The following is a 19,728-nucleotide window of genomic DNA, read 5'->3' as shown; positions in this document are numbered from 1 at the left end:
CAGGACAAAGTCACAACTAACAAGTTTGAGCAGGTGTCCGTTTTTCCGCCGCCTATCGTGAGTGATCTAAACTATTCAGATAATCCTACGTAATTCACGCATGCGCGTTACAGATATTGCAAATGGCGGCACCTTGTTATTGTTCAATGGAGTTCGCAAAATACCCTCATTTCTAGCAGGATTACCACCAATCACAGGTAACATTCGGCGTTTCTGAAATAAAGATATCATAGCTGGTATCCTGGTATACTTTCATGCGAAGTTCTACTGCAGTGCGGTAATTATTTTATGCCGAATTCGACCGTGCACGCGAACGGTTTCCCGTGTTTCATGGGGCCTGGCCTGCCCACTTCGGCCTCGGAAATACGAAAACACTTCCCCTCCAAGTTCAATAAATACTGCACTAACCGTCGAATAAAGAACCCTGATAGGTATTTAGTTGACTAAAGCGTTTTTTATACTTGAAATCTAAGTAAAAAATGACTGCTAATTTGTCTGCCTTTTATATTTTTTCACTAAAAAATCTCGGGATGTCGCGTAGCTACGGCGCCGACCGGAGGATCTAGGATTGAGCTGTGGCAATTATAACCCCAATTCCAACGCCATATTGACCATAAAAACGACTTGTGAAAGTGACTATCGCCTGTTTCTAGCATTCATTCAATCAATCACTAAGTGCTTGTGTTGCAAAATGTCATGCCTGAGAAAGGACTGGCCCATTTGCAAGTTATGTTCATGTGAAGTTGTGCAGTTTTTCTGCCACATTTTATGTGATCACCCATCCAAACTGACCTTGACCTTCGTTTAGCTTGCTAGAGAACCAAGGAAAACTTCTATCCTACTTTTCCCTCTTTTTTGCACACTCCTTTCTGTTTTCTGAAATGTTGTTTATGATTTGCTGGCCTGCGCTACGTGAATAAATGGCATAAAATGTAGAGAAAAAGTGATGAAAATATGGATCGGCGATCAGAGGACCGAGTCTCTGAGAAGTCCATCCATGACCATGCGGTGTGTGCCGGACTTTCCTCCTTCCCGACCTAGGCTTGTGGTTGGTTGGTTTAGAAAACATTGATAAAATAACATCTGTTCAACGGTTGATGAGGATGAGCTGTGTGATACAGATAACAGAGCATTTGGTGCGGGTTGTGGGTTTGTGTTCTTGGTCTTAGTATAAGAATCTTGATAGCTTCATTGAATATTGAAAACAGGTGAGGTAAGATCAACACATTGATTGAAAACATCCAGCTTAGATTATGGAAATGTTGTATTGCATTCAATACCAAGAGAATTGGCAACGAGTTGACCATCCCCGATCACAGCCCATAGAAAGGTCACTATAGATCCATGCACTTGATTGGGACCAACGTTTACGAAAACGTCGCGTCACGTCACGTTACACTAATGTAAAATGCATGGTGACGTGACGACGGCCAACACTGCGTCATGTAAACGTTGTTCCCAATCAAGTGCATGAATCTATAGTTGACAAAATATTAAAGTGCAATTGCTCAAACCACATTGTAAACTTTAAAGCACTGGCAGCCAGGAGACAGAGACCCTGGAGGGTCATGAGGCCGCTGCTACTGCTGATGATGATGATGATGATGATGATTTATTGTTGAATGCGATCAAACCCCGATCAGGGATTGAACATTTTAACCGAGAAATGGGTTCATTCTGTGTGTTTGTCTGACCTGACTTGTCTGGATTATAAATAAAGGCAAACATGATTGTGAGTGTCATTAGTTGTTCTTCTTCATGATTTTGATTTGTATGTCTGATGTCAGAGTTTCTCACTACAGGTTATGCATTTTTAGCTGTGATGCCCTGTCAGTGGTCTATGTGGTTGATCAATCCCGGGTAGAAAGAAAAACATAGTCCAAGGCACAATCTTCATGGCTATTTTCCTGCGGCAACCCTAATTCTACTGCTATTTTGTTGTGTCTAGCATGTTTTGTTGGTGAGGATTGCTGACAGAACCATAACATTGCAACTTCACAATATCAGACAGTCATAGTGTTGTCCAGACAACAGGAAATTGATTTTCCCGACACAATGGACGATTAGTTTTGATTCCAATCGAAATCCTCTCATTTTCTTCAGTGTGTCCTGACACAGGTTCATCCAATTTTGTGTTTTGATATCAAACTGAAGTTGTGGCCAATCTTTCTCCGCTAGTCTTGCTGCCTTTCCATCTGAATTGATTATCCCTTACTCAAGGTCTGGGTTAGACTGACTTCCTGCGGCATTTGTAATCGAGCCTATTCAAGTTCTCTTTCCTACTGACATGACTGAGAAATGTTCTGTTTTGTCTAAAAATCAGTCTGCAGAACACTTGCATTGTACTGCAAAAGCCTTCTGTTCTCCAGTACTAGTAGTACCACCTCATCTTTGACTTAAAACTGGTTTGGGAAAACTGATCTAAGCCTTTCTTTTCTGGTTGCAATTTTGTTGTCAAAATGGCCTGTGGCGTGAGTGTCAATCTTTGGATTATAGCAAAAAGTCAACATGGAGAACTTTGATGCTGGCTCCTTCTAATCCGAATCGTCTGCGGCTTTGTGTTGAATTGATCCAACTTCTTCCTCTATCTTTGTATTATCTGCTAAAATGACAGTTCATCTGGTGATGCCTGTGGTCTTGAACTGGGGCTGGCCATGTTTTTTGTCAAACCAGGATCTTTTTTGCTGGCACTACTTGGCAGTTCATCAACGTCTGTGTTGGTTCCGGCACGGAGTTAGATTTTAGCAGTGGTTGCATGAGACCACCTGATTTAAGGACAGGCAACTTCTTTGAGTAGTGAGGTTGCCCCACTGGTAACCAGATATTTCAGTAACCTAACTCTTGAAAATACACTGAAGGACTTGCACTGATTTGTGAAGAACAATTACCAGCTCTTATATTTGGCAGGTTGCCCATATGGACAGTGATTTGGCCCCATACCCTCAAAAAATAGTTCGTTGCTGGCAGTGTGTGGTGTGACTGTCATGTCATCGCCGTACGTGGTTAACCATTCTGCATCAGATTTGAAAATGCCCTCAAAAGCTATCCCCTGTAAATAGCAGTTTTACTGAGAGTGAGAACAGAGTAAAAAGTGTTATGGTTTATGCATAGACTATCAGGAGATGTCATCATTGGTGTCAACAACTTTCACCTCATGTGACCCGGTATTAAAAATGGAATAGTAAAACCCAAAATATCCCAAACGTTGGTTTCAGTGTTCTTGCAGTGTGGCCCAAAGTAGCTTTTTTTGTCATGTATGTACGAAATTTCTAATCAATGTTCCTTTTGTACCTTTCCAGGTTGGACTATGGGCCCCCAAGAGGACTACATAGAAACAGTCCTGACTTGTGAAGGGGATTACTATGATCCAGAGTTCCCGGGCCAGCTGGAAAAATTCAGTGAATGCCTCTGCCGCCTTCTTCTTGATGGTGAGTATCCCCTGCAGTCCTGGTCAGACTATGTTGATGACCCTCAATAGAAAAACTGTAATTCTTTTAAAGTGTAGAAACTGTAATGGAGTTCATCTAATCACAATCAGCTTTAGGTGTACATTGTAGATTGCCACTATCCTTTCAAGCCTTGTTTGTATCACAGGGCTGCATCTATTCCAACTGGATATGTTGATTCGTAACAAGCCCAGAAAATACTATGTTGCCGGTTGTAATTGTCTTTAATGGGATGTTTTGTTTTGCAGAGGAGCAACAGCTGATCATAAAGAAGGTGGAACCATGGAACAGTGTCAAAGTAACGTTCAATATCCCCAAAGAGGCAGCCCAGCGTCTAAAACAGCTAGCAGAGCAAGGCAATAATGCGTTACGGGCACTTGGGGTGCTTGCAGTGCAAATCGAAGGAGATCGTGTCATCTCTTTAACTTTGGCAGGGAAAAATGACGAAAGGACAGAGTTAGTGCTACGAACTACTGATGGGGCACCCCAAGGGGTGGCCCCATCTACGTCTATGTTTGATATGTCCAGTAATGATGAATTAAATGTGCCAGGACAGAGTAACGTAGAAGCTACTAGTAGAAATATAGCACAATATCTTAAAGGGGATGGGTCCCCAGGAATGTTTGACTCTTTATTTAATTTATCGCAGTCTAGTGCAGGAATGGACATGTTTCGATCGCCGAATGTTGTGGCAACAATGAGTGAACCTATTCCATTTCCGCCATCATTATCACAAGGACAGTTTACTCAAAGTCGACAGCTGGGAATTAGCACAACAACTGCTAGCCAATTTAGCTATCCTCCCGGTCGGAGCCCCACTGGTTATCCTACAAGTCAAGGTATTCCGTCGCCGGGTTATAGTCGCAGTCCAAGTGCTAGTGGCAGTCCAAAGTTCCCGTCGCCCATGCAGTCGCCATCACCAAGCTCATTCCAGACACCTCCAACCCCTCCACCTCCGTATCCAAGTATGCAAAACATCAACAATCTACCACGGATGGTCTTGAACAAGGCCGGTATGATGCAGAGTCCTTTACTTGTGAACCTCTTACAAAATGAGGCGGCACAACAAGCAGCCGCTGGTCATACTATGAATAACTTACCACCCAATAAGATGCCTCCACCCCCTCCAGAAATGAGCCCTCCACAGAAACGGAAACGGAAAAAGCATAAAGAAAGTCGTAAGCAGCACATTACAATAGCACAAATGACGACACCGACAACATCGAATTCTACGAATTCAGACGCAAAGTCGGAGCAGCAGAAGAAACAACGGCAACAAACTAAGATGGCGCCAGAAGATAAGGAAAAATTCATAGCCCATCTTGACGATATTATGCAAAATATAATCAATCCAGACTCTCCATCTGGTGCTACCAATGATGGTGACGACAGCATGTCGCCTGTCCACGTAGCTGATCGGAGTTTGACCTTTACTGCTGGTGAGGGGGAATTGCAGTCATCTGGTAGTCAAAGTGGGGGATTGAATCCTCCAATAAACTCTGCGAGTATCAACCAGTCCAGCACAGAACCAACAGATAGTGTTCTAAATAAGACCATTCCTCATCCTGTTCTCGGATTATCTGCAAGTTCTGGTACAATGTTTTCTGGGACTGGGTTGGGTCCACCTCACACCAGTTCCTCTATGAAGGGCGTGCGAGCACCTGGCGGAAATATTTATTCAGGGATGCCATCTATTGGAGCACATACTTCTACCATGTTCGCCAACCGTGGAAATGTTGTTACTTCTGTCCAGGAACTAATAGAAACTGCTTCAAATCCTCTGTGTACTGGAACTGGCACGACCGGTGTCACAACGATATTTCGGAACACTCAATCAACATTTGGTAGTCGTGCTAGCGAAAAATTAGGATTAGGATTTAGTGAGGCTGGGCCTAGTGGGAGTGTTGTATGTACTGGATCTTCAGTGTCCACAGCTGGACAATCTTTCTCTGGAGCTGGTAACAGAGACTTGCCAATAAATACCTCGGCTCGAGTTTTACCGCCACCAGACCCTGAACCTGTTCATGATCCGTATGAGGGTATACCCCCTGGTACTGAGGTGATCATAAACCCGTATACTGGACAGTTGGAACCTATTGACAGTATTAACGATGGCTCAATCGAAGGACTTGATAATGATAGAAGTCACAATAGTTCTAAGGAGAAGGTGACTGAAAATAGTGATAGTGTTTCACCAAAACACAAAAATAAATCGGAGGCAGCAAAAGAAAGGAGTCCTTTTCGGGCGTCTGGTCCGGAGGTCTCGCGTCAGGTTTTTGACCCAAGAGACACTAACTCTCTGGTGAATGACAGTGGAGTTAAATCATTAGATACTGCGCATGAGTCTTTGTCCTCAGATGGTCATAAGGGCCTTGTGTCGAAGTCCAATGCTGCGCCAGTCGTGTCCGCTAATAACAGGGAACCATCAATTCAGATCTCACAGACTAACACAGTAACTGTTCATGGGGACCGCTCCCCCAGTTATGGCATTGGTACATCTGGAGCCTTTACCTCAGTATCTTCTAGTCAGTGTTTAGCGAGTAGTGTCAGTTCTGATACAACCACATCGTCTGTCCAGCAAGTACCTCATAATAGTCATGGTGAAACAGAGTTTACTGAGAGCAACCTTGGAGCTGAGCAGACTCGTGTTACAGGGTATAATGAAATCAGCACAGCCTCTGCGTCTGTGAAAAGTTCGTTGCCATCCATACGTTATGCGGGTGCAAATTCAGCAAATGCTACAGGATCAAATGGCCCTTTATCGCGAAGTCCAGGAATGTCTCACTCAGTTGAAAATTTCTCACGCCGTTCACCCGAAAACCGTGTGCATACGTCACCGCGTGGATCTCATGGTTATTCAGAGTCTTGTTCTAGTAAATCTCCGGTGCATGTGCGGTCACCAGTGCAAATAAATCACGCTATGGAGAGTATGAAACCTGTATTAAGTGAGACATTATTCAAGGATAAATTCTTGTCAAATATTTCATCTGGATTACTCCGTTTAGATGGTGAAAAAGACAGTTCTCAAGGATGTATCTCTTTGTCGGAACCAGTAGGATTTACCCAACATATGGATTCTAATGTTATGGCTTCTGTAGATTCAAATGCGTTTGACGTTTCGTCAGACATGCAGAGTCGGAACTCGGTCCCTACACTGGGTCCATCGCAGATTGATAAAATCAAATCTGAGATCTCCAGCACGAAGGATAACATTGAGGATCTAACTAATAACAGTATGACTATGAAACCTATTTTGCATGACAGTGGTAATGGGAATCGACACAGCCCCAGTCATATGAATTGTGATGGACCTGTCAACCCAAAGCCCTCGTCAAACCAGCAGAACTTGGGGTTACAGAAATCTCCAATCCGAGTAACCAACCATTGCCAAGACCACAACGATATGCCTGAAGGTGAGTTGTTAGTTTTATCATCTAAATCTATTGGGATTCTCCAGTTGCTGATTTCGCCTTGCTGTCATCAGTTCACATGTTTTTTGAACTGGTCACAATTTGGCATTTAGCACAGTTATTTAGTAGGGTATCTTTTGATAAAAATTTCTAGCTCTTCATATTTGTGATAATCAGGAGTTTATAGGGAAATTGGATGAGAAAAGTCAAGGTCACAGTGACATAGCTATGAACTTAAAGTGCCACCCCCACAAATGATTGAATCAGTCCAACTTTTATGTGGGATTGGGACTGAACCATTATCCACAGGGATAGGCATCGTAGCAATGGAAGACATGAATGGATTGCTTTCATGTGGACGAGTACAGTGTACAGTGTACATGTGTGCTATTATACATGGAAATGACTTTTAAAAAATGAAAATTGAATTGATAGTTGTCTGGGGGAGTGCTGTTACAGAGAGATAATAAGCATTTCGAAAGAAATATTTTTGGCTTTATGGACTAAGATCGCCGATGATCATTGAAATAGCCATTTAATACCCTCTTTGATGGAAGGATCTATTTGATATTTTGCTAGCCATCAACTAAATGCCAACGGTACGGACTGGTGTACTTGAACAGGACTGCAATGTTTCACCCGAACAACACAAACAATAACCTTGACAATACATAAACCTCATCCACAGACTGGGAGTGTGATTACATTGTTTCATAGAGGGGTTCCGCCAGAAATTCTATCCGGTGGGCAAGAATCCAAACAATTCTTAAATGATGACCGTCTCTGCTGAGACATTTTTGTACGAAAGACAATTTTAAAATTCATCAATCAACTCCCAAATGCCTGAATTGCACAAATCATGATTTGTACAACAAACTAATGGTCAACTTTCGTTCAGGGGGGTACTTTCCAAAAAACCAAGAAACCCTGAGGATAACCTAGAAGCAGAAGCCCTATTGCAGTATTGGCCTGAGGCCAGGTCAGGAGGCTACTGAACGCTTTGCTTGCATTTCCTAAACTCTGACATCAATCTTTGTCACTATCTCCTATGCATGCTTCAACATTCATGTGACTACATACCCATGAACATCATCTAAGAGCTCTGTACACAATACACATTGATTTGCATCCATTCAGGTTCACTGTATTGAACCATAGCCAACTGAGTGATCTACATGTACATACAATGATACATGCAGAGCTATGGCTTCACTCTCTGCAGTGCATACTCTATGCTGTGGACATGATATCTTAAAAAAGATGATGTGGATGGTTGTATTTCTCTCATAATACTCATAGACAGTGACAAAGTACTACTGACTAGTAGTATGGAGTGCTACAGTCAACATTGTACATTACATTATTGCTGATCAACCAAAAGATATATCCCAATGGCAATGGCACTTTGCAAGTGATTTGTTGCTTGTACTGGTACAATGGACCTTGCTATACTATGCAACTGAATTTGATATTCAACTTCAATCGAATTTTTCAATGAATTCCACGTTGGATGCCGTCGGCTGATTTGCTGTCTGTTGAAATGACAGAGCCTGTGAAGACTTCTTAAAATATGTTATGTGTTCTCTTGCCATTATGTCTGCAGCAGCCATTTTATTCAAGGCCATCTTGTCTACAATGGTTTTCCTCTGGCTGATGTTCGATTTATACTGGTTTAAATCATGATTAACGCATTATGTTTTCTATGCTTCGTTCAACCACACAGGTCCTGATGTAGTACTAGTCTCTGAATGCTTTTGAAAATGAAGGCTAGAAATATTTTCTGAAATTGTGGCCCTTTGTAGTTTTGGCTTCAGAAATTCTTTCTTTGTGGTTGGTAAAATTCTTTTGATTTTGTCAATATGCAAAGATTAGAGGTGAGAAAATTTGATACAAGAGATGCCCCTCACAGGCCTTGAATTCAAATAAGGGCACCCATTTTAGAGCCATTTTGGCCTTGGGTACTGGAAAAAGTGAAAGAAGATTTTAAAATAGGACACAAATAGGCAATTTTGGAGTGGTGCATTTCAAGCCCTGCCCTTGGCTTTTCTCAACCTTCTTCGTTTATCATCATCAATCAGGTATCATGGTCCAGAATTGGACCTTAATTGCAGGCCTTGTTGTTATTAGGCGCTCAATTGTCCTTGGCCTGGCACCTGATACTATATTAGTCTTAGTGCGCCTAAAAAGTTATCACTTTCCAGAGCTCGGCTTTCTCATTTTGTACTTTGTCTGACACTGCTGGTTCTCCATGTATCAGTTATAATCCACACTGCATGAAGGCACCATGCCTGAAGCAATGATCACCATGCACTCACTGACCCTGTCACTCAATTCAAATACGGAGTCTGACCTAGATTCACCTGTCATCATTTCTTATTTTGCCTCCAGCAGCGTGAAATTCTTTTGAATTAGAAACTAGATTTATAGCAAGAGGTTGGACCAAAATTGGAGCAATAGTACGTTAAAAAATCCTTTCTTCTTTTTAGCTCACCTCTTAGCAGAGGTGAGCTTATCCCATACCGTGGCGTCCGTCGTCCGTCGTCGTCGTCGTCGTCGTCGTCCGTCGTCCGTTAGCAGGGCACGTTTCGTAACTGTTAGAGCTATTGAGTTGAAACTTGGTACACATGTACCCTTATGTAATGACACCTGGGAGACCAAGTTTCGGTCCGATTCGTTTCATGGTTTGGCCACCAGGGGGCCAAACGTTAAAAGTGAAAATATGCAATATCTCCCTTAATAGTAGTCGGGAAATTTTGAAAAAAATATGGTAGGTACTTCTAGCAAAGGTGCATCATATATCCTCCGGGTTTTTGATTTGACCTCCTTTTCAAGGTCACAGAGGTCAAATGGTGTAAATTGGCCGTTAGGATGTAACGATGGCACGTTTCTAAACTGCAATGACTATTGATACCAAATTTGGTACACATTTACCCCTTAGTCAGGTGATCTCAGGGCCCGAAGTTTGGTCCAATATGATTCACCACTTGACCACCAGGGGGCAAAATCCAAAAACCTTAAAAATGTGATTATTCCTTAACTTCTTGCCCGATTGCCACCAATTTGATATCATGGGTACATCTAACCACCATACAGTATATGTCACACAGGTTTTTAATTTGACCTTCTTGTCAAGGTCACAGAGGTCAAATGGCGTAAATTCGCCGTCGGGCCGTAACTATGGCACGTTTCTTAACTGCAATGACTATTGATCACAAATTAAGTACACATGTACTCCTTGGTCAGGTGATCTCAGGTACCGAAGTTTGGTGCGATCTGATTTGCCGTTTGGCCTCCAGGGAGGGGGCCAAATCCTAAATTCTTCAAAATGCCATTATTCCTAGTAATGACTTGCCCGATTGGCACCAATTTTATATCATAGGTACATCTAATTCTTCTAACAACCATTCAATGTGTCACCAGGGTCTTCTTTGATTTGACCTACTTTTCAAGGTCACAGAGGTCGAATGTACTGTAAATTGGCCATTTTGGGGAAATTGTAATTGCTTGGACCTACATCAAACCTAACACTACATGACACAAGACCATGCTCTTTATCCATCTTTCCTCCACATGAGGTGAGCACAATGGCCCTGGCCATTTTCTATGTTTACCCAGCAATGCCAGCACTACATGTAACATCATTTGTCACTGGTTGAACATACATGTACCAGTCATGGCAGTGTGCTTCCGTGGAAGTTACAAAATTTTTTTAATGGGGGAGCAGCCCCACCCAAAGAGTATCGAAACAGCGTCTTCCCCAGAAAAGCGATATCCACCTGTCAAAATGCAGGAAATGATGCGCAGACATAATGTCTGTTCCAGTACTACTAGTCTAAAAGTACTCAGTGTCGCTGTTCATGAGTCATTTTGAAATCCTTCCAGTATTCTCTTCCGTGAAGATGAGAAATATTTCAGTCCACCAGTCTATCGGTGTCCCCCTCCAGTCCTCTTTCCAGAAGTGACGCTTCTCCTGTGTAACATCTACATACTGTAGAACCAACCCACCAATGTCGCTATATGTCCTCTACAATGTTGATCTGAATGTGAATGCTACTGGCACTTCTACATGAGCCTTATACATGAACCATCAGTGTACAGTGCCATGAACGATTCACTTGCATACATTGATTGTGTATTGGGTCACTTCCAACAGATGGCAGCAGTGGATGGTTGTTGGTTTTGTTGAGTGATATATTACTGAGACTGAAGAGTGCATTGTGATTGTTTACATCAGGGTTTGAGATAAACAGCGAAAGGCATCTCTTGGCCCAGGACCCTCAATATTGAGAGTAACTTGATGTCTGGTATGGGACTCCCCAAGATTTTGTCAAGACAAGAGTTGCAATCTGGATTCCAAAAATTTTAATTTTCAGTTTTGGTCCACTCGACCTTGTTTCAGCAAACAGCCAGTCTTTTTCTCCTTCAGATTTTGAAGAGTTTCTAGTAACCTCATGTTGTAACTTCCTTCTCTTTGAATTATACCACCCATTTAAAAATATGTATTTTCATTAAACTTCCTCTCTTTGCAGTAAATTCTGGTGACCATGGTGAGGGAGTGGCACAAGACAGTACCCCAGTATCAGACTGGAGCTCAACAGGGACAGGGAAAGCTACGACGGTTGTTGCCAAATCACCAACTATCACAGTATCTACTAATGAGCACGGTAACCGCACAGTGCATCATAATGCTACGGACACGGTACACAGAAATGTCGTGCCAAATATGGACGGACAGAATCTTGGGATTTGTATCAATGTACGACGGACAGACAGTGGTTACATGTCGACAGAGCACATATCTGAAAACACTGAACAAAATAAACTTCATTGTGATACAAATAGGATTGACGACAGTCATGCGCATAATGCCAGTCATGAAAATGAGCGCAGTCATATGGAACATGTTGATGGCAATAGCCACCAGGGGGAGGTAGTGGGTGATGGTGCTAGAATCTTGAATGAGAATAGTGTAGGAACTGCCAGTTATTCAGAGGAGCATTTAAATTCGGAGGAAAACGATAAATTCAGTCAGTTAAACTTGAACACTGACGATATGACAAGTTTAGAAAAGATCGCGTATGAAAAGCTCCAGCAAGCGCGATCAAAGGGAATCTCGATATTGAAACCATTGTATGATCGGGATGCAGAGTTGAATGACGAGATGGTTAGTGAGCTGAAAGACTTGAAGGATTGTGCTGTGGATATCTGTGCTAAAATTCCTGGCAAAAAGGACGTTGCAAAGGTCGCCGTGTCACTTCCAAATTCGGCGGTGTTGACATCATTGCAGCAAAAATCGAAAAATGTGCTAAGCATTGATAAGCTTTTGGAGGAGAGTAGTGCCAAACAGGTCAACAAAGTAGCAGCGGAAATAACTGGTTTAATGAAACAGGTGGTGAAGTCACCTCTAGAGATGAGTCAGCAGGTACCAACACGAGTACCCAGTTCGAAAAAAGAGGATGCGGGAAATCGTTCCACCTCACCGCGGAACTGTACCCACATGCCAAACTTGATAAGCAAATCAGGCCCAGACCTGTCGTTCTTCAACTCATCACCTCATCCAATAACGGCACCGATATTTCCATTTAATTTAACGCAGTCTGTTAAAAAAGTTGTGGGACCTATTCCTTCAAGTGATCGACCGATCAAATTGAAACCACTGCCATCTCCAAGTTCACCTAGGAGTACATCCCCGAGAGGGCATTCCTATTCTCGGAGTATGAGTCAGAGTATGGAAACGTCGCCGATATTGTCGCGAGCTCATACGTCACCAGTTATGTCATCGTTTAGCCGTATGTCACCAATTTCCTCGGCAAATTTACCGGATTCTAATATCTCACCTCCAAAATCAACAGCAGTTTCTCCCTCGTCTTATTATCCGCCGCCAAGAATGGAAAAATCCCAGGATAATGCTCCTCTGAAAAATACGGAAACAGTGATGCGATCTCAAAGTTATGACTCTGACTTGTTGTCCTCTCATGAGCAGGTAACCACAGAGAACGCTTTGACAAGTGTGGCTTCGGCGAGGATAAGTACAAGTTTATCCACTACCATGTCTCGTTTACCGTGCGTGACTTCCACTGAAACAGGTCAACCGGTAGGTGTTATGTGTAAGGGCAATACCTGTGAGACTACACCGGTTAGCACAGGTGTATCACTACATAACCCGACGTCTGTTCTACCACCAGTTTCTCCCCCTGTGAATAGTGCGTTGCCGCCAAATCTGACTGAGGTCCCACTGCCTTTGGCAATTGTCTCCTCCAACTCAGGAAATCCAACTTCTTGTGATAAACTGTCGTCTGATAACCATTCTGTATCTTATAACTCACAAACTTGTGCACCTAATTCTGATGTGCATGCGTTGCCTTCAGTTCCAAGAGTAGATGTGCTTGGCACCCCGTCCAAATTAAATGAGCCTCCAGTGCATTTACCCATGGAAATGCACAAACCAATGATACAGCATGAAGAGACTGGCCTGGCGCAAACTTCATGTAAATTAACGTTGTCAACAAATAAGATTTCTGAAAGAGACGGTGAGTTTCCTAACAAGTCTGGCACTGGAGATCTATTGGACCATGTGTATATTCAACAAGAAGCTGGTCTCGTGGCAGGGTCCACGTCGTACCAGAAAACTCGAGAAAGTCCTACCTCTCTGGATGGCGCATCTGGCACAGATTTAATTCAGCCCAAGGTGGAAATAAAGATTGAAGACACGTCCCTGATGGATAATGAAGTGAAGGCAGACATTGTTCAGAGTGTGACTGCTATGAAAATGGAACCAGAGGAACTACCCCTCCAGGATGAACCAATGTCTGCTCCATTGAGGACTCCTCGTGGCAGCACTGAGCATAAGAATGAGGATACAAGCAGTGAAGTGGGTGATCAACCTGAAAATTTGGCAACAAAACCTTTACGTGGTAGGCGTACCGTTGTTGAGAGGCCCGAGTCACCATCGCTTCGAGTTGGGCGGTCACAGCGTGTAAGGAGGAAGACACCAACGCCATCTGAAGAATTGGATACTAAAAGTGATACAACGGATCGATCTGAGTCTCCGAAACCTACACGGCCACAGCGAACGAAGCGGAGACTCCTTGAAGATGGTGAATTTCACGAACTCGTTGTTCCGAAAAAGCGAACCAGGACGTTAACTGATGACTCGATGGGGAGTAGTAAAACGGGGTATAGTTTAGATTCTAGTGAGGATGAACTTAACTTAGGTGAATATTCGGGCAGTAGAATGCGCGCAGGTTTAAAACACAAAGTGAATGCGAAGAGTGACGATATTGAAAATATGGACAGGGTTTCTCCGAGGAATCGTCGCCCAACACCAAAAATGGAAGGATTAGATTTAAAACGTGGCGGGCGACAGAGTCGTAGCAACAGTCGGGGAGCGTCTGATGGTACACCTATGGAGGAGGGGCAAGATAATGGTGTGAAAGGCAAGCAGACGGGAGCAGGATCTCGAGAAAGGAGGAAACCTAGCGATGAAGGGGAGAAGAATCAACCCATGAATACGAGAAGGAATACAGAGCGTTCAAAGGCAAAAGAAAAATCGCCTCCAAGAGGTGAGATCAGTCTTTTCATTCTTAAGTTTCGGTGGTAGCAAGTGGTGGTATTATATTTGCTTGCCAAGTGTTGGAGACTTTCTGGTCCCTTAGGTTAGCCTGAGGCTGAGGTGTGTAACTTGTGGTCATAACACTAACAGAGACTTATCCCACAAGTCTCATGACTCTTTTGAGTGGCTTTGATTTAGAGGTGATGCCCTGATTACAATTGATTGCAGTGTCCAAGACTGATCAGAGTTCAGAAGTCAATTCTGTAGAATGGGAACTGCTCAGCAAACCTTCAATCTTGCGTTCTCTTGGTTTCAGGTACCAAAGAAAAGTCGCCAACACGTGGTGTTGTGAGAAGTCGCCGAAGTTCTCCTGCCCGGGAGAAGAAAGAACCATCTCCGGAACCTGTCAATGCCAACAGAAGGACAACTAGGTCAACAAAGCCAAAAGGTGGGTTTAATGATATCAAAAAAGTTTTCTCTTGAAAGGTTTCTTTCATATGACAAGGGGTTATGCAAGGTCATACCTTTCTGGAGGAAATACACAATGCTTTGACCTATGCCATGAAACTTTTGCCGCATGGTCAATCCAAAAGATATGATCTGTGGCATTAAAAAGGTAATTTCTAATACTGTTCTATGAAAATGGACTCCGACTTCACTGGGCGTGTACTGACCTGCCTTCGTAATTTGACCATCCAGAACAGAAAGATAAAATCTGATATTTCCTCGCATTTTATTCTTCATTTGTTTAACATGGTAACTTTCTGTTCCAGATAACGCAGACTCCTTGCCGCCTCCCGCCAACAAACGTCGCAGGTCTTCACGTGATCATAGATAGAATATGGCGACGTTGGCGTCTTACTCACCTTCATCGTGCAATATGTAAATAGCGTAACTGTACGAGTGGACTCGTCTCATCTTGACCGCGAGAAACTCAACTCATCCGAACCACAAGAGAACTCGCCATCTCGATGATTGCATACACAGTGTCCTGTATACAGCCTCCAGATTAGCACCATTTGATGTTATAATGTTTGGGTTATTGTTATGACAAAACATGATGAAATTGGTCTGTGTTACATTTCTGAAAATAGGCCTACTTGTACTTTGGCTCTTGATTTTGATATTCCACTTTATTGGAGTATCAGTAACAGAAATCCCAACAGTAATTAACTGAAATTCTATCAGTAAAAGAAATCCCAACAGTAATTTACTGAAATTCTATCAGTAAAAGAAATCCCAACAGTAATTAACTGAAATTCTATCAGTAAAAAATTCCAATAGTAATTTACTGAAATTCTATCAGTAAAAGAAATCCCGACAGTAATTAAGCAGTGTGATGCATGAGGCGCACGCCATCCTTTTGTCGGACAGCCACAATTTTTCAGTTCACCTATCCTAAAGTGGCAAATAACTGCTTTTAATCTTCTCCCAAAAATGCAGACCAGGTATTTGGGTGACGTCACATCGTCATGTGAGGTGATGTCTCTGGATTCTCCTGGTAGGATGACAATTCTTCGGTAAGAGAGTCGGAGTATGAATTAATTGGACTTTTTCTCGGTACTTGGAGTTATATGATAATTTAGGGATTTCTTTTGGTGACGAAACTGACTGTGATTGGGTCTATCTACTTTTTGCACGTTTTCCAAATTCCGGGCATCTACGCTCAAATCAGACATTTTTTTACTTCTCCTTTGCCTAACTACTAGTCAGTGGTCTTTTGTGGTACGGTGCAAATACTCTTCACTTTGTGGCGACATTTACCACCTTTGGTATAAGTACTGTGTGAACCGTACTGGAAAATTGGAAAAAAATTGTGCCTTGTAATTCCCGAAAATTTCTGAAAAATATAATTTTTACGTTTTATATTTTGGCATATTACAAAATTTCTTTCCATTTTCAAAGAAAAAAATAAGCTTATTTGTAACATTCGTGCGAAATAGAATTCTTGCGAAAATTTGGCAGTTAAAGGTGGCTTGATTGATTCCCGAGGGAATCTCTTGAGTTGTGAAATTGTTGAAACAGGTCAAAGAGTTGTGGGATTGAGAATTTGTTGGTGTGAGCTATCTCATTGACTCTTTTTATGAAAGTCCTGGTTAAGTCATATTTCTTTGGAATGGCGTCATTGACTTTTCGCAGGGCTGCTTACTTTGTACACAAAAGTTTACATTGTACACTTTGTGTGGCTGCCTTCTTGGACACTTTCGATGTACAAAATTGTATGTTGTATACACCAAAAGTGTACAGTGTAGACATTTGGGGCCATTGTACACAAAATTTTTGTGACTGTTCACTGAATTAGAAAGAATTGTCTCCAAAATACTTGAAAATAATGCTAAGTTTTAAAAAGCTTGTGAAATGGTACACTTTCAGGTGCAATTTAAAGCCATTATATTCAAGGAGGTCCATGTACATGTCCATGTCATGGGTACTTATAAGCAGCTCTGCGGGCCTTGGAAGTTACAATCATCTGTACATCTCTACATAGTAAATTTACACACTTGATCACACTGTACACACAGAGTTTTTCTTTGTTATAAAAAAAGATGTGTTTCATATTCTTATCATAAAGTTTTGAGGTTTACAAAAAAATTATCTGAAATATGTCTTGATATTCATGATAAACATGATAAATGTCTTTTTATAGATTTTTTGCAAAATTGTTCATGGCTGTCTATGTGAACATTGCTGTCGTGTTTGGGTTGCACTGATCTTTTTCAAACCAAGGATCACTTTAAAAATGTAAGTTACATTGGTCAGTTACAATTGGCAATTCTTGTGTGGTTATTGCGCAGGTCCAGTCCAGAATTTAAAATATTATTGTGCCGGTACACGTAGTTTATCAGTGTAAAAACGTTTCTCAAATTTATAGTTGACTGTTCTTTAGTCTCAAAGTTGAAGTAGGGAGTGGGAATTGCAAGTGATGGGTAACCCCTGTATTGATGTTGTTGGAAGTATTCCGATATTTTGGAGGCCAAAAGTTCAACAAGTACATTGGGTACATGCAGATTGAGAAGATTTGTCTGTGATTGTTCATGTCCAGATGAAAGCAGTCAATGTTTACCGGTAGTACTTCAAATCGACTCTGGAAGAAAGTAGGTTCGGACAGTTGTTGTGGCATCGAGAAAAAAAAGATCCTTAAAAGTGACTAACGGGCAGTGGCGTTAAAAGTGTGTGCGGAGCTGTGGGACATTTTTTTAACACCCGCATGTGTCATCAATTCCAGTCATAAGTTACTTTTTGTATCGTGAATACCTCAACAAGGTTGGCATCAAGAACATCGAACTCTTCAAGAGGTCTGTCTGGCGGTGGTGTTAAAAAGGTATGAAGGAGTTGGAGGAATTTTTTTTACCTCCCACACGTGACATCCTTTTCGGTCAAAAGTTACTTTCTGCATAATGAATAGAAAATTCAATTGAAAATTTATAAAGATATTCTGTATTCCCTGTAGTCTCTTTGTTGGTTTGAAATAGCAGACTAGAACACTGAAAATAATTGGCAAATGTCCCTCGGGGGAATGAAAACAAATGTCTATCTTTTGTGATTCTTCGCGTTCACTGATGCCAGGTCTTTTTACAAAAGTGTGATTTTCTTACGTTACTGTAAATCAGGTGCATGTAAATTGACTTTAGCTACATGTAATAGAGAAAATGGGTTAGAAAGCAATGGATTCGCGTTGGTTGACAGATTACCGTGCTTGTAAATAGTTCACATTTGATGAAAAATCGAATCATGGTTGGTGATTGTGTGCCGTGATACTGCGTCCTGTTGACGGACGGCAACCGTCTGATTGATACGATTTAGTTTTCTGAATTCGGAAATGAATCCTCTTTATGAAATTATAGTATCGAGTAGGGTTGTTTTCTCTGACGTGTGTAGACGCTTGATCTTTAGATTCTGTTGAATTGATTGACGTTGGACTTGGGCAGATTGAAGAGTAATTCGTTAGTAATATATGTAAATACATGTTTGCCGAGTCCATTCGTATAGTTGCGCTAGCTCTGGCGTGCACCTCAACAGATATTTTAAAATGTGAAAAAAACAAATTTCTGTAAATTTGTATTTAATAACTGCATAATTTATGATTGCAGATATTTATTATTAGCTTAAACTAATGATTCATATATGTTGAGTCCAGTCAGGATGCCATATAAAAACCAGTGTTTAGTTTGATTTACCAAAGGTTATTGTATGTAATGAACAGATAGGTACATAGATCAACTGACACGCCCCTCTACTCATGTATAAATAACGTCATCATCATTTATAAATTTGTAAGCTGTCTCGGGTAACTTGACCATACCGACTGTACATGAACTACATACTACCATGTATGTGAGCTGGTACAATGCGGGTCAAGTAAGCCTGAGGCAGGCTTGATGTCGGGCGACTAGCTGCTCTGCTGTATATATTGCTATTATTTAGACTTAGTGTGTAGTCCTTGTCTTCTATGTTTTGTCCACGACCTATTGTGTATAATAAAATCTTGTTGTAAAACCTTTGAAAGATAATGCATTTATCATTCATCGCATTGGAAGATGCACCAATATAAGATATAAAATGTAAATTCCTAGCTGTTTTTTTTTCATGGCCAAGAAAACATCGCAAACGCACGCACTTGTATGGACTCATCTCGAAATACACTGCTGCAAAAAACTAAATATGTTTTCGTCTCAGACGTTGGAGGGGGTTGATCACATGATCTTTATTGCCTGAAGTTTAGTCTCTTTAGGTTTATAAGGCTTCAAATTCAAGCCAAAGGCCACTTTTGTTCTCTGTAAATCTAAAAATGTTTGCAAGGGTTCCATTTTCGTGACTTCACCGTCTAACACAAACTTAAAATGCACAAATACTTCAACTCTTGTGCATCTACCATTGAATTTTGGCAGCAGGCATGGAATTGTGTCTGTCCCCAACTTTGACTGGTAGCGTTGCAAATATTTTTATGGTTTACAGTGGTCTTTTAGGGTGGGGTAGGGGAGAGACTAAATATCCGTCAATTTCAGCCTTCAATGTATTTTGAGATAATCCCGAAATAGTGCCACGTGATTGGACCATATTTAGTGTTGCCTTGTATATGTGGCATGAGGTTCTTGGTTCTTAAATCCTCTTAACAGGTCTAACAAAGTCTTAACATGGAACTATGAAAATCATCTATCCAGGTGAATATAATATAGAGTCTAACATAGATATCCACGGATCATCGAGACATAGATGTACAGTATTTTCATTCTCTCATGGTTTCTTCATTCTGCCCATTTTGTATTTTTATATTCAGTATTCTGTAATAAAATGTGCACTGTACAACCATGAATCTAGA

General features: G+C 41.6%; 1 protein-coding gene across 1 annotated transcript; it reads left to right on the top strand.

Annotated features, from left to right (window-relative positions):
* Positions 1 to 100: 100 nt before the first annotated feature.
* LOC135486821 (mucin-2-like) lies at positions 101 to 19,728 on the top strand. The gene is made up of 6 exons (XM_064769923.1): positions 101 to 197; positions 3,300 to 3,428; positions 3,695 to 6,859; positions 11,386 to 14,418; positions 14,725 to 14,856; positions 15,182 to 19,728. Exons 1-6 carry the CDS (start codon positions 101 to 103, stop codon positions 15,244 to 15,246), a joined length of 6,621 nt encoding a protein of 2,206 aa, XP_064625993.1. The 3' UTR covers positions 15,247 to 19,728.

The sequence above is a fragment of the Lineus longissimus genome, chromosome 4 (genome assembly GCF_910592395.1).
Source record: "Lineus longissimus chromosome 4, tnLinLong1.2, whole genome shotgun sequence".
Lineage (NCBI taxonomy): Eukaryota > Metazoa > Nemertea > Pilidiophora > Heteronemertea > Lineidae > Lineus > Lineus longissimus.
Note: the sequence above shows the minus strand (reverse complement) of the source record. Positions and strands in the feature narration are given on the sequence as shown.

Bases quoted from the DNA above. Each gene is read 5' to 3' on its own strand.
- LOC135486821 (XM_064769923.1), top strand. From the start codon at position 101: ATGCGCGTTACAGATATTGCAAATGGCGGCACCTTGTTATTGTTCAAT. The intron at 198-3,299 runs GTAACATTCGGC...GTACCTTTCCAG, and splicing joins AGGATTACCACCAATCACAG to GTTGGACTATGGGCCCCCAA. The intron at 3,429-3,694 runs GTGAGTATCCCC...TTTGTTTTGCAG, and splicing joins CTGCCGCCTTCTTCTTGATG to AGGAGCAACAGCTGATCATA.